General features: G+C 41.2%; 1 protein-coding gene across 7 annotated transcripts in view; it reads right to left on the bottom strand.

The window, feature by feature from the left end:
* Arhgef7 (Rho guanine nucleotide exchange factor 7) overlaps positions 1-15,501 on the bottom strand; it is a 135,775-nt gene that overhangs the window by 64,854 nt on the left and 55,420 nt on the right. For 5 of the 7 annotated variants that reach the window (XM_076872629.1, XM_076872624.1, XM_076872627.1 and 2 more), the window contains 2 exons: positions 4,686-4,770; positions 1,620-1,750 (listed from right to left, as the gene is read on the bottom strand). In XM_076872629.1, coding sequence (XP_076728744.1) covers positions 1,620-1,750; positions 4,686-4,770 — 216 coding nt within the window. Of the gene's footprint in view, positions 1-1,619; positions 1,751-4,685; positions 4,771-7,222; positions 7,255-15,501 lie in introns of those variants that run through there. The other 2 variants (XM_076872626.2, XM_076872628.1) reach the window with 2 other exon arrangements.

Raw genomic sequence — 15,501 nt, 5'->3', positions numbered from 1 at the left:
GCCATCCTCATTTCTAGATTATTTTGAACTCAAAAAAGTTACCTCACAGTGCTATGAGTAAACTATATTCAGAAAAATCTAAAGGCAAAGAGTCGCTCTCACCTAGCACGCAAGAGAGGTCTGCCATGTCCCATGCAGGAGAAGCCAGCACACCAGCAGCAACAAAAAGAACCCTTTCACTCCTGGTATAACTTACCAATTTCTCTAGCTAATGGAATGTTAATCCTGTATGATTAAGATCTCAGTAACATTCATCTTCAACCACATATTTTACTTAATATCATACATATTTCCCAGTCTTCCTTTATTCAGTAAGAAAAAAGAAAAACCAAAATGAAAACTTCCATGGTTTGAAGTATTTTTTTTCACTGAAAGTATGTTTTCTCTTACATTTTTCTTTCATATTTTATAAAGCTAATTTAAAATGTTTCAAGTTTTCTCCTTAATTTGGAATCATAATGCTCACAATGATAATGCTACAAAACTCCTCCAGCATCACATCCTATAAAAAACTAGACCACATAAGGACCAGGAGGGCTGCAGAAGAGAGGCCACAAAAATATGAAGGACTGAGCTGGTATAGGCAGATCACTATAAGGCGTCACTACCTGCAGATGCAGAACCTAGGACAGGCTTCTCCAAGGGCAAATGTAAGGACAAGAGTAAGGTTCACTTCAAAACACTTACGAAAATGTAAAAACTACATTTCTCCTGAATCTTATTTTTAACCCTATTCCTTGAGCTACACTCAAATTTATTTCCAACTACAAAATACAACTCTGTCCAAATGAACTTTCACTTCCTGAACGTCACTATTAGCAAAACCTCATAATTTCCTGTATTACAGCAAAAAGAAAGTGGGGTCCCTAAAATCTCTGAAGATGTGAGCTCTCATGACTACCATTGTAAGATTCTCCTTATACAAGGAGAAAAAAATGGTCATGCCCCTATTAGCAAATCAAGAACTGCCAGCCCCAGGTGGCCCAAAAGACAGCAGGACCTGACCAGGACAGTAGGACCTGCCACCTCCCTGCAGACTCACATTCAGTCCCATGCTCTACCTTCCCCTATGTCATCTCCAGGCACTGTTAAAGCCTGTGCCCTTAGCATTTATGAGCAGGTTCTTCTTCCTTTCCCAAGACGACTCTCCACCTAAGTGCCTTTCCTGGCGTCCTGAGCAGCCATGGAAAGCTCTGAAGGCAGGCTTTCAGGAAGAGGAAAAGGCTACCTTTGGCTTCTTTGGTTAAAACTGTCTCTCCTTTGTATGGCTAAGTTCTTCCACACATACATTTCTTCTCATGCTTCTGTGCATAGCAGTTGAGAAAGTACTGTGTCAGGGAAATTGTTAAAAGTACATGCTTCTCTATACAAGCAGAATTATCAATCTTAATATAACCCCAGGAAACAAGTTTTCTGAAAGCACTCATTCAGCATAATATCTGAAGGATCTGGTAAGGACAAATACAAAACCAGGCTGCAAGAGCAATGGAGGCAAGGTCAAATACCCCGGGCTGCTTTAGCACTGTTAGCAGGAGCACAAGCATCTTTCCACACACATTCATACACTCCCACATTCCCAAATACACTAGAATTTAAATAACAAAACCTCTCAAACTTACCAAACTTCGGTACTGGCCCTGGAACAATTTTGAAGTCCGACTGTGTGAAGACTGGGATCCCAGGGAGTCAAAAGACTTGATCCGATGCGAAGAGGGCCGAGCACATACGGAGTCGCTCCCCAGTCCAATGTCTGAAAAGGTCATGCACACAGAGAAAAAGCGCTGAGAACGCCTGACACCATGCTCCCATGCCACACGCTGGCTCTAAAACTGGGCCAGCAGAGGGACACACCAAATACCACAATAAAGCAGGCCATTTATGCAGTAAACAAAGAGCAGATTCTTTGTCCCATAAATGACTCGCATTCATCCCCAATTACCTCTCCAGAAACTATCTGAAGATGATTCCTCATCAGCATTTCTCTAGTATAACTTTTCAAAAGTTTGGGAAACGTTTTATAAGTTTTTAATACATTTCTTCACCTGAAAAACAAGCTTCTCAAATACAACTCCCCAGCAGAAAACAACTCAGTTCTCACTCTCAAAACATACCACAGCAATATGCCACTTCTCCAAGATTATTTCCCATGCAGTGAGCAACAAGAATTATTTTGCAACACAAAGAACTCTTCTCCTTGTGCATTTTCTGGCCAGAGACCCTTCTGAGTCTTATCTCCTCAAGAGCAAGCTGCACGTGCTCCACTTGCCTCACCCCATTGTTGAGAGCCAAAGCCAGCAGGAATTAATGCGCCCCTCCCCACTCGGGATTCCCACCACAACAGGCCAACCAACAAGTCAATGTCAGCAGCCCATTTCTTAGAAATGATTTGATTTGAAAAAAATGAAAATGATGGTGTGAGGAATTTACCAGGGAAAACACTTTTCAAGATGTATATGCCTTACCCTGTCCTAAAGCCACCTGGGATCCTTCTCACTGACAATCGCCCAGAGCCCGCCCATCTTTCAGGCAAATCTGTTGGAACTGGCTTACATGGTACCTTATAAAGTTCTGAATCAGCTAAAAGTCTGAAGACTGTCACAGAAAAGCCCAGAGTTGCACCTTCTCTTGGCACATTCGGGCTAGAGCAACACAGGGTCCATACCTTCTCATGGACAAAATGGCTCAAGGCAGCCAGAACTGCAGAAGATCCAGGGCCAGACCTTCCCACCAGGTCCTACCTCTATGCTGCTGCTGGCTCCACACTCAGAAGTGTGGGACACTGTATTGACATTCCCCCTAAAAGGTGCCTGCACTTGTAAGATCCTATGTAGGGACAGGAGTACTTCTCTAGTACTTTCTACTTGAGAAGACAAAGCCTAAATACCACCCAAAACAAAACCAGCCACAGAGGATATTTTCCTGGAACCCGCCTGTGAGTCTGTCACCCTAGCTACACAGTGCTAACCTATCCTGGCCTTCAAGAGAATTCTCAGTGCAACCAAGGCATCCTGACTCCTCTCCTTCCCCATCATCAATTCTTCTGGCCAACTGAAAGGCAAAAACTCATCTAAATGCCTTAAGAACACACATGCTTTTCTTTAAGTGACAGAAACAGAGGGAAGATGATGGCAGAAATTTCCCAAAAATGAAACAGCTGTGACCATACTGCATTGAGGCAAGTGTTTAAAGTTGAGAACTAAAAAGACAGTCAATTCTATCACACTGACTTCAATACAATAACCAAGAGCAAGGAACCAACAAATAGAAAAATAAAAAGCTCTTGCAAAATAGTCACTAACATTAACTAAAAGCTGAAAAGTACCAAATTTATCTCCTAACTTCTAAATATGACTTTATAAGAAAAAGCACTACATATTTTACATCCAATGCAGACCCAAGGACATCAATACACAAGAAATACTTCTGTAGGAGGTGGGGGTAGAAAAAACAGTGGCATGTGTCCAAGAGTCACTGATCCCAGTTTGTTTACAAATCCATCATTTCTCTAAAAAAAATCTCAATGCCTCAAACCTGGACCGCTGACAGGCACGGGATCCAGCGAGGCCTGCAGCTCCCCAGCACCTCTCCACACTCTGTTTTGCTAACTCAAACATTGAGAGAGCACCTACAGCAATATATTCACTGGGGTCCAGCTGAGGATCACCTATAGATTTCATTTGCCGGGGCCATCCCATCCCTGTCTGCCACAGAGACCTATACTAATTATAAAGTCATCATTCACAATTCTGAGGCAGACACGCGCAGCTGCATGTCCCTTAGGGACAGGGCTATATTCTCAAGACTGTGCTATCAGGAGGGAGATCCTGTCATCATGCAGACACCACAGTATGCTGGCACCGACCTAGAGGATACAGCCCTGTGCACACTTAGGCCACATGCTGCACACTGCTGCACATGCAGCCCACCACCAACCAAAACAATCTCACATGACTAGTGACCGTGTCCAAGCAGCTGGTAGATGGACACTTGCCTGGGTGGATACAGGAACCTGCCACACTCTCAAGATCTCATGCAAGGTCTCTTGTATTAAATCCTGGTGTGAGCTACATCTCCCTGAATTTCATGTAACTGATTTTCTTCCTTACTATTTGTTCACATTAAAACTACAATTTTGACCGTAAGGGGACAGAGGATTGCTTTGTGTCTATTTAACCACCTATAGAAAACACTAAATATTCATTTGCAATACATCACTAAGTGATTAGACAATCTTAAGGATTCCTGTCCCTGGAATGGTTTCTTAGATGGTTCCATCTCCACAGCCCTAGAGGTATGCAACTTTCAATCTCAGAGTGAAGCCCTGAAGCCCTGAAGACACAATCACATTCCTGTGGAGGCAACCTGCTCTGGGGCAGTGCTCTGTGCCTCACCTCCACTGCACACAGGAGCCTTGCTTTGACTCAGGCTCAGGCAGAGAATGGCTTCCAGACAGGACTCAGAGTAAACATGTGCTGGGAAGTGGCTCAGAGGCCAGTCTCTAAAGGAGGACTTGCAGCACCAGAAACTGAAGCCCAAGTGCTCAGGATAGCAGAATTATAGCAGCAAAGCAGTAGGCGCTCATTTCTTAAATTCAGTAATGCTCATTTTGCCTTACTAACAGAAAACCAAAACCTTTCTCCCTTTAGTATTCCCACCCCCTCAAATGTAGTAAAAAGGAGTCTTACCTGCTGTTACTTTATTTAGAGTCACTAAGGAACTGAGGACCTTGTTAAAATTCTGCCCCTGATACAAATCATTTGCATCAAATGTCTGAAAGGAAAAATTAAACAAGCAGAATTAGTACTCAATCTCATGTTGAGTGCAGCATCAACAAGTTCTGGTGTGTGGTTCTTATCCTGAAATCCCAAGAGGAAGCACAATATGCGAGAGCAGGCCAGAGGAAAAGGACTAGAATTTCTGCATGGGGCACAGTTCAAGCCCTCGGATGAGGACCAGCTGCCTATCCATGAGCACCCACCCAGGGCAGGAGCCACCCAGCTGCATGTGCTTGGTGAAGGCTCACTGGTAGCTTGCAGCCCTCTCCCCCTGGAGTATGCAGAGGCCACTGGATAAGGCACACCCCAGATGTTTTTTCCCAGCATAAAAAGAAGGCAAGATGCAGCTGATTCCAAAAAACAGGAACAAAAAGAAAATACAGACGTGAGCAAGCACAACGGATGTGAAAATATAAGGAAAGGGATCAGGTCACACAGAAGGGACAAGGGAGGGACTCATTGGGCAGAGATTTGGCCAGGATCAGGACCATCTGGCACCTCCTCCAATCCAGAGCTGTCTAGAGACCTGGGACCCTGAGGAGTCAGTCACATCCCATAGACAAGCACTTCATACCACACACGTGGAGCTGCCACAGAAAGCACATGAGCTCACCTGGATGCAGACAGCTGGAGTCTGTAAGTGTGTGTGTGGGGGGTGGGGGAGAAAGCACACATGTGTTAACACCATCCAGTTGGAGCTGGGAGAGAGAAAGTACAAGACATGACATAGACAACTGGAGTGTGTGCGCGTGCGCGTGCGTGAGAGACAGACAGAAAGTGCACATGCACAAGGGTGCACACCAATCACCTGGAGCTGAAAGAGCACACAGAGATGGCCTGGATATAGATAGCTGGGTACAGACTCTGTGAGGGTTGTGTGTGTGTGCATGCACAGATGTACTAAAACACATAGCTCTTTGCAAATACTGTCTGAGGACTACCTGTCACTTTTGAACACCAACCAACCTTATACAAAAACAATTTTAACAGTCAAATCATCCACTACTCTGTCCTAGAAAAATTATGAAAGAAAAAATATCTTTCAAGCCAGGTATGGTAGCATACACCTGAATCCCAGCAGCTCTGGAGGCTGAGGCAAGAGGATCATAGTTCAAAGCCAGCCTCAAAAACAGCAAAGTACTAAGCCAACTCAGTGAGACCCTGTGTCTAAATAAAATACCCAAAAAGGGGGTGGGATGTGGGGTCGGGGATGTGATTCAGTAGCTGAGTGCCCCTGAGTTCAATCCCTGGTACAAAATACACACACACACACACACACACACACACACCTTTCAGAGGTGCCAATAACAAAAGTATATTTAGAAAACAAAATGAATGTCATGTTAACATAATTTGAATGTATGTTAACCACTGACCAGAATAAGCATCAGTGGTTGGTCCACCTAGCACCTCTGTCCTCCCCCTAGGTTCAGCTTCTCCCTCTCGAGGACACTCAGAGATATGTCAGGAACTCCCTTCTGCTCCCCTACTTCCTGTCCCCCACCCACATCCTTCCCGACTAAGTCTTACTCATCTTACTTCCTGAAGGATCAGCCCTGCCTGGACAGCCTTGTTGAGCCCCCAATAGGCTCCCCCAGAACACGTGTCACAGGAATAGTTTCAGTTTCTACCATGGAGTATAAGATCTACAGGAGCCAACTGCACACCTCCCAACACCTAGTGTGTTGGATGTGTGCTGACAGATACATACGCCAGTCCATCCACCACCCACTGGGTACTCAATATCACTGTGAGTGAAGTGTGATATAGTCAAGAGACACTAAGAAGTGCAATTCCAAACCGGATTGTAAACTGCTCTCTTACACAAAAATCACCTCCAGTTGATAGTCTTCTGTCCACTATTTTTGAAGTGAATGAAAAATAGTTATGAAGTATGTTTATTCAAACACAAATAACAAGAGAAAACTAACAATGGAAAACTCGGGAGACAAATTTGGCCTCGGACCAGAGGCCAAGTCACTAAAACAATCAGAAAGGACTAAAAGCACAGCTCGCTGTCTGAAGCTCATGAGAAGAAATCAGATGGACCTACAAACCCTAACAAGCCAGCTGTTAAGCACAGCTAGGCATCCCATCGCTGATGTGGGTCTCGTGAAGCCAGGGTCCTCCTTAGAACAGCCCCTTCAGAGCCATCTATAACACGGAGTCAATCCATGTGCTATCCATGATCAAGAAGCAGTTCAACACCAGGGAGAGCTCTACCTAAAGCTGTTCAAGAGCTAAATATGGGTTAAGTTGCACCTTCTTAAGCAATAACCTTAACAGGCCTCAGCTTCATTTATACACAAAACAGTTCCCTTAACTATAAAATGAATTCCCTTAACTATAAAGTGAATTCCTTCCGTTCCACAGTTTAATTCCAGAGCCTGGAAAATTTAAGCTGTGGTACTCTACCAGAAGAAACACATATAGAAATGTCCACTAACCTTCATCATGGCAGGGCAGCAAGTCACAAACTCAGAACAACAGGATGTAGAAATGTGAAGTTTCCTGTTATTGCCAGACTATGCATCTTTCCCACTGGGACACCAGGAAGCGCCTGACTGGCCAAAGCCACCAATGGGCTTCAAGCATGATGTCAGCACTCCATGAACACTCTCCACACTCAACAGGAAGCCAAGACAAAGGGATGAGACAAGCACCACTGAGAACACATCCTAAGCCAATAAGTCGCTAGGAAGACTCTACAGAACATTCCCTGGAAGAGTAATATGCGCAACAAAAAGCAAAACAGACAAATCTCAAAACAGAGAAACTTGTAGGAGGGGGACAAGAGGAAAGTCTCACTAGAACTTTTACAGAAATGCCTCTACAAAAAACTAAATCAGTGTATGCATGAGAATTACAATCACTACACATACAACACAGAGAACTGTTCTGAGGCCATTCAGCCTCTTCAACCCTACAGGCCTCCCTCCCACCCTAACTGCTGGAGGCTCTGAAAAACAGCAGAGTCCGCTACTGGAAAGGGAAGGTACAAATACGGGAGGAAACAAGAGCCCCATTCCACTGTCACTAGCCTTTCTTTGGTGGCATCTGGGGAAGTAGACATACTACAAGCTGCAGAGGAGGATCTCCCAGGGGACTAGGGAGAGCAAGATGTCTGAATGACCTCCCAGAACAATGCAAGTAGAATCTGAGGGAGGGAGGGACCCAGAAATCAGAATTTTAATAGATTCCAAGTGACTCTGATGCATGGCCAGGGGTGAGAAGCACTTCCCCTGGGGAGACAAGAAATGTCATCAGGAGTCCTGCAAAGTGGCAGGCTCACAAGGCCAGGATGAACACTACCCTCCTCCCCGCTCAGCACAGGCACCACAGGGACACACAGAAGGAAGCACCAAACATCTAGTATCAGCTACTATCTACCCAGTTGGGGTATAACAAAAACTCATTCTTACTTTACATTTGAGTAAATTAAAGTACCATAAAATAATCCAGTATTTCCAAAATAAAATTATTCTACAATTTTCCACCAAAAAGTTCATAATATTAAATGTATTGTTTGCATTTTATTTTGAACATTTTATGTTTAGTAGAAACAATATTGCATAATGAAATACAACAAATACCAAATCACCCAGAAACCAAGGTTTAAAAGAACTAGAATACTCCAAGTAGAACACAGAAGTGCTTTCTGAAAGCTCCTGTCTTCTCTTGTCTGGAGGACAGGAGAGGATATGTCACAAAGTAGCAGGCTGTGGGAGGAGGCGGAAGGTCCTGCTAGGAGCAGTCTATGAGGCTGAAGGCCCTGGAAGGTCAGCTCTGCCATCTGCATGTCCTAACCTGTAATAAGACACTGCCCCTTGGGCCTCAGGTTTCTTACCTCATGACAGGAATAAGTGGCAAAGGAGATGTGTATGAGGACCACCCCAAGAATGGAAGTAGCACCTGTGCAGGCCTCATACATGGGATAAGGGAGACGGCCGGAGCAGACTGACCAACCAGTGATGATATTCTACCATAGAAAACTTACTTTTAAAAAATACAAAAAAAAAAAGGGCTGGGGTTGTGGCTCAGAGGTAGAGTGCTTGCCTAACATGAGTGAGGCACTAGGTTTCATCTTCAGCACCAGAAAAAAAACAAATAAATAAAATAAAGGTCTATAAACAACTAAAAAACTTTTTTTTAATATATGAAAAAAAAATCTCCAATGAAAAAACATCAGTTCCACAGAACAGACATAAAGAAAACTCACCCATTACACACAGTTCAATCCTCTTGTTAAAAAGGAAAATGAAGGCTAAGAGTAAAATGGCTTTTCAACTATTCAGAGTCACTAAGAGCCATATATTCTTTGTTAATCCATTAATTAAAAAGAGGAGCACATTAGACTCATGTCTTCTGGATGTTCTGAAGAACCTGTTTATTGGAAACCCATATGTACCGGCATCATTTAGGAAAACTAGCTCGTCTTCAATGACATACACAATCCGTGTGTGAAGCAATTTTAGCATAAAGAGGAAGACTCCACAGGCTGTAAAAGAAAGAACTGAGAGAAAAATTATTGGGGACAGTGGGGACAGATTTCTGCAACAGTAAGAGCCATAAGAATGAGCATCTCGGGGCTAGGGTTATGGCTCAGCAGTAGAGCGTTCGCCTCGCACACGCAAGGTCCTGGGTTCGATCCTCAGGACCACATAAAAATAAATAAATAAATAAAAGTTAAAAAAAAAAAAATGAGCATCTAGCCCTAGGGTCAAGGTGTGGAAAGACAAGGCTACGAGCCTAGGCAGAACATCAACTCGCAACTATGGGGGATCAAGTTCTGGATCCCAATGAGTGTGGCATCAATGGGCACCAGTAGTAGGACTTGCTGATTCATCTCTAAAGCATCAGTAATTTTAAAAACGAGGGAATCCCTTCAATAACCCAAAGCAAAATAACACATCTCCAGCATCCTATCCACATCCTCCTGGTGCATTCTAGACAAGCAGCTGCTCTGCACTGGTGAGAAGGCAGGCACCAAGTCTTGTTCACACACCTAAACCATGGACGAGACTGCTACAGGTGGAGAGAGGCCTAATGCAACCAGTAATGCTATAAGCAGTCCTGGGCTGGACTTCTTTTGGATATACCATCTACAAAGAACATTTGTGGACAATAGGCTGAAGATGTTATAATAGGCATTGAGTATTTAATGCTGTAAATTGTTCCCTGTTGTTGTTGGTTTCCAAGTTTTTTTGAGAGGTAATGCGATCCTGGAAAACTACAAGTTCACAGAGGCTCTGCTGCTGAACTACACCCATAACCTAACCCAGAGACAATACACCCGGCTTCACATACAACCTGACCCTGCTCAACTCCAACAATATATTAACATGTAGAACAGAGAAGGGAAAACACTGATGATCAGGCCCCAAAGGAATAGCTGGGGGCGCACTCAAGTCCTGCTCACTGACATCCGCTTCTACAGAAGACCCCAGAAAGCAGCTCCAACACAGAGGTTCTGAGGACTCCACAGCACTGTAGCAGCTCTCCAAAAATGCATTCAATCAGCAGTTCTGCAGCAGCAAGCTGAGAGGCTCGGAGGTTGGAATTAACAATGGATTACACTGGATCCTATGAGATGATACTAAGCTACACATACAGCACAGGACCTGTGACAAAAGAGACAGCTCTTCACCAAAGGCCCCCTCATAGAAGGAAAAGGAAAAGGAATCTACCTCACCAGATGCACAAGTTGAAGACCTCTGAAAACATGAGGAAAGACGCAAACAAGTCTCCTGTCCCCCAATTTTATAATCCCCCAACAAAGGAACCCACAACTACTGAAGGGGACAAAATTCCAGAGAAAAACTACAAAATGTTGATTATTCAAATGATTAATGAGCTAACAGAAGATCTAAAGAATAAATTAAGAGCGAAAATATAGGAGATACAAGACACTGCCAATAGAGATTCTGAAAACAGACCAGTGAGAACTCCTGGAAATGAAAGACACCACGAAGCAGAGAAGTTGTTCACCTGAAAGTATCACAAACAGATTAGGTCATATAGAAAATAGGACTTTAGCCCTCTAAGACAAGGCACATGAACTTGAACACTCAGGAAGAAGAGAACAACCAACCAGGATCTGAAAGTATTAAGAACTCTGGGACCACAATGAGATCAAGCTTAAGAACTACTGGAACTGAAAATGGCATGGAGATACAGGTTAGTTAGTGGTTCTTGGTGGTATTAAGGTTCTTAATGACGGTGAGAATCCACCCCATTTATTGATTCTTGATTTTATTTCTTGTGCTTCAGGAGTCTAGTTAAGGAAGTCAGGTCCTAAGCTGACATGATGAAGACTTGGGCCTGCTTTTCTTTTATTAGCTGCAGGATCTCTGGTCTAATTCCGAGGTCCTTGATCCACTTTGAGTTGAGTTTTGTGCAAGGTAAGAGATCGGGTTTAATTTCATTTTGCTGCACATAGATTTCCAGTTTCCCCAGCACCATTTGTTGAAGAGGCTATATCTTTTCTCCAATGTATGTTTTTGGTCCCTTTGTCTAGTATGAGATAACCATTTTTATGTGGGTTTGTCTCTGTGTCCTCTATTCTGTACCACTGGTCTACATGTCTATTTTGGTGCCAATACCATGCCGTTTATGTTACTATAGCTCTGTGGTATAGTTTAAGGTCTAGCATTGTGAAGCCTCCTGCTTCATTCTTCTTGCTAAAGACTGCTTGGAGAAAGCTAACAGAATGAGAGAAAATCTTTACCACACACACATCAGACACAGCACTAATCTCCAGGATATAAAGAACACAAAAACATCAACACCAAAAAAAAACACAAATAACTCAATAATAAATGGGCTAAGGAAATGAGCAGACATTCACAGCAGATATACAATCAATCAACAAACATGAAAAAGTGTTCAACATCTCTAGCAATTAGAGAAATGCAAATCAAAAATACTCGAAGATTTCATCGCACTCCAGTCAGAATGGCAGTTATCAAGAATTCAAGTAATAATAAGTATTGGCAAAGATGGAGGGAAAAGGGTACACTGATTTATTACTGGTGGGATTGCAAAATAGTGCAACCACTTTGGAAAGCAGTGTGGAGATGCCTTAGAAAACTTGGAATGGAACCACCATTTGACCCAGCTATCCCACTCCTCAGTTTATACTCAAAGGAGTTAAAATCAGCGTAGCGTACTATGGTGATTTAGCCACTTCAATGTTTATAGCAGCTCAATTCACAATTGATAAACTGTAGAAGCAAACTAGATGCCCTTCAATAGATGAATGGATAAAGAAACTGTTGTATATATACACAATGGAATATTACTTAGCCTTAAAGAAAATGAAATTAGGACATTTACAAGTAAATGGATGAAGCTGGAGAACATCATGCTAAACAAAGTAAGCCAATCCCCTAAAACCAAAGGCCAAATGTTTTCTCTGATCAATAATGGCAGAGGAGGGGAGTGGAAGAACTTTCAACTGGGCACAAGGGAGAGTGGGAAGGGGAGGAGGGGAGAGATAGTGGAATGAGACCAACATTATTACCCTAAGTAGGGGTATGATTGCACAAACAGTGTGACTCATGTACAACCAGAGAAATGGAAAGTTGTGCTCCATTTGTGGTTTTCTTTAAAAAAAAAAAAAAAAATTTAATTAATTTTAAAAAATTCTTTCAGTGAAAAAAAATAGCAGAAAATATTCCAAACCTTAGGAATGTGATGGATATTCACATTCAGTATATATGCACACAGAACCTCAAACAGACAAGATCAGAAAAGAACCTCTCCAATACACATCTTAATCAAAATGCCTAACCTGAGAATAAGGATAAAATATTAACAGATCCAACAGAAAACTGCCAGGTCACATTTAGAGGTAAATCCATAAAATCCAGGAGAATGTGAAATGGGACAATTCAAGCTCCAAAAGAAAATAACTGCCAACCAAAACTGCTGTATCTAACAAAGCTCTTATTCAGAATCTAAGGAGAAAATGCAAATTTTTCAAGATAAGGATAAACTAAAAGAATTCATGACACTAAGCCAGTGATACAGAAAAACCTTAAACATACTACATACACACAGAAGATCTCAAAAACAAACCCCAGAACTTCTGAATGAGTAAAGCTCACTAGACGAGCAGTTAAGCAAATGAAAATTAAGATAATTAAATATATGAAATAAGTCAAAATGGCAGGGAAAATAATAATAACATAAGTGACTGACAGTGGATTTAAATATAAGACCCAGCTACATGCTGTTTGCAAGAGACCCATCTCATAGGCAAAGACAGCCACAGACTGAAAGTAAAAGGATGGAAAAAGCGTGTGCAAATGGAGTCCAAAAAGAAGCAGGATTAGCTATTCTCTGCCTGACAAAGCAGATTTCAAACAAAAATCAATCATAGGAGACAAGGAAGGTTACTATATACTGGTAAAAGGAATAATTCACAAGAAGATACAGCAACAGAAACTACTTTTCACTAAATGTCAGTGCACCTAATTATATAAAACACATACCTCTGGACATTAGGTCTCAGACTCCCATACAATAATACTGAGGGAATTGTCATCCACAAATAAAATCAATAAATACACTCTGATCTAAATCACACTATAAATCAAATGGATCTAAGAGACATCTATAGAATATTTCATCCTACAATAGACCAAACTGAATTCACTTTTTTCTCAGCAGTTCATGGAAACTTCCCCCAAATACAGACCATACTATAAGTCATTAAGTGAGCTTTAGCAAATGCCAAAATAAATAAACACACATACATACACACAAACACAATCACACACACTCTTGCACACTATCAGTTCACCACAGAACAAAATTAAAAATCGAAGACAAGGAATATAATAGAAACCACATAAACAGAAGTACATTAAACAATACTCTTGAAGGAGGAATGGATCACAAAAAAAAGGAGAGGGGAAATAGATTCCTAGAATCAAAACAAGAATAGTGATTCAATATACCGAAATCTCTGGGACACCATGAAGGTGGCTGTAAGAGGAAAGTTTGTAGCATTTAGTGCCTACATTACAAAAAACAGAAAGATCCCTAATAAAACAATCTAAAGTTGTATCTCAAGGTCCTGGAAAAGCAAAAACTAATTCCAAAACCGGTAGAAGAAAGAAAATAATTATGATTAGTGCCAAAATGAATGACAGAGATTTTTAAAACAATAAAGGATCAATGTAACAAAAAGCTGGTTCTTTGAAAAGATAAACAAGAGTGATGAATCCTTAGCCAAACAAACCAAAAGAAAGAGAACAAGCCCAAATCAACAAAATTAGAAATGAAAAAGGAGATATCACCACAGACATTTCTGAAATCCAGAGAAGCATTATGAACTATTTTAAATACTTTTATTCTAATAATTGGAAAACATTAAAAATACTGAATAATTTCTAGATACATGTTCCCTCCTTACCTGAATTAAGCAAAGAGGACATGAAAAACCTAAACAGACCAATAGCAAGTAACAAGATTAAAACAGTAATAAAAAGCCTTTCAACAAAGAAAAGTCCTGGACCAAATGTATTCTCAGATGAGTTCTATAATGCCTTTAAAACACCAAATGCCAATCTTCTTCATATATATACGCACAACCACACCCTTGTTATTATTATTCCATGAAATATAAAAGGGGGGGGGCAACACTCCAAATTTCATTTTACAAACCCAGTATCATCCTGATACCAATCCAGACAAAAACACATCAAGAAAACAACAGATCAATATCCTCAATAAACATGGACACAAAAATCCTTAATAAAATATTACCAACCCACATTTAAAAATGCATTACAAATAGAGTATGCCATGACCTAAAGGGGACTCATCCCAGGGATGCAAGGCTAGTTCAACATGCTTAAATAAATAAATGTAATTCCCCATACAAATAAGGGTAAGAACAAAAAATTGCGCAATCATCTCAACAGACACAGAAAAAAAATCTAGCACTCGCTTATATTAAAAAACATTAAGAAACTCGGGATAGAAGAAACTTACCTCAACATCATATTGGCTATATACAACATACCCAAAGCCAATATATTATGTGGACAGAGAAAAACTGAAAGCATTTTCCTCTAATATCAGAACACGGCAAGAATGTCCACTCTCACCACTCCTATTCAATATAGTTCCTGAAACTCTAGCCAGACCAATCAGGCAAGAGAAGAAAATTAATAAGACATAAATAAGAAAAGTAGTAGTCAAATTATCCGCTTGCTCATGATGGGATGCTTTATCTAGAAGATCCAAAAACTCCACCAGAAAACTTCTAGAACTGATAAACTTATTCAGCAAAGTAGTAGGAAACAAGATCAACAAACAAAATCAACCGCTTTCCTATACATCAATAATAAATGTGCTAAGAAAGAATCAGGATAATAATTCTCAATAGCCTCAAAAATTAAAACACTTGGGAATAAATCTAACTATAGAGAAGAAAGACGTCTACAAAGAAAATTACACAACACTGAAGAAAAAAACTAAAGATCTTAGAAGAGGGAACGACCTCCCCTGTTCTTGGATAGGCAGAATTAGTCAAAATGGCCATTTTACCAGAAACAATCTGATTCAGTATAATTCCCATCAAAATATCACTAATATTCTTCACAAAACTAGAAAAAATAAGAGCAGTCCTAAAATAAAAGACCCAGAAGAGCCAAAGTCATACTGAGCAAGAACAGCCATGCTGGAGACCTCAATACCTAATTTTAAATTATAC

The sequence above is a fragment of the Callospermophilus lateralis genome, chromosome 12, assembly GCF_048772815.1.
Source record: "Callospermophilus lateralis isolate mCalLat2 chromosome 12, mCalLat2.hap1, whole genome shotgun sequence".
In the NCBI taxonomy this organism is placed as follows: Eukaryota; Metazoa; Chordata; class Mammalia; order Rodentia; family Sciuridae; genus Callospermophilus; species Callospermophilus lateralis.
This window is presented reverse-complemented; position numbering and strand designations above follow the sequence as displayed.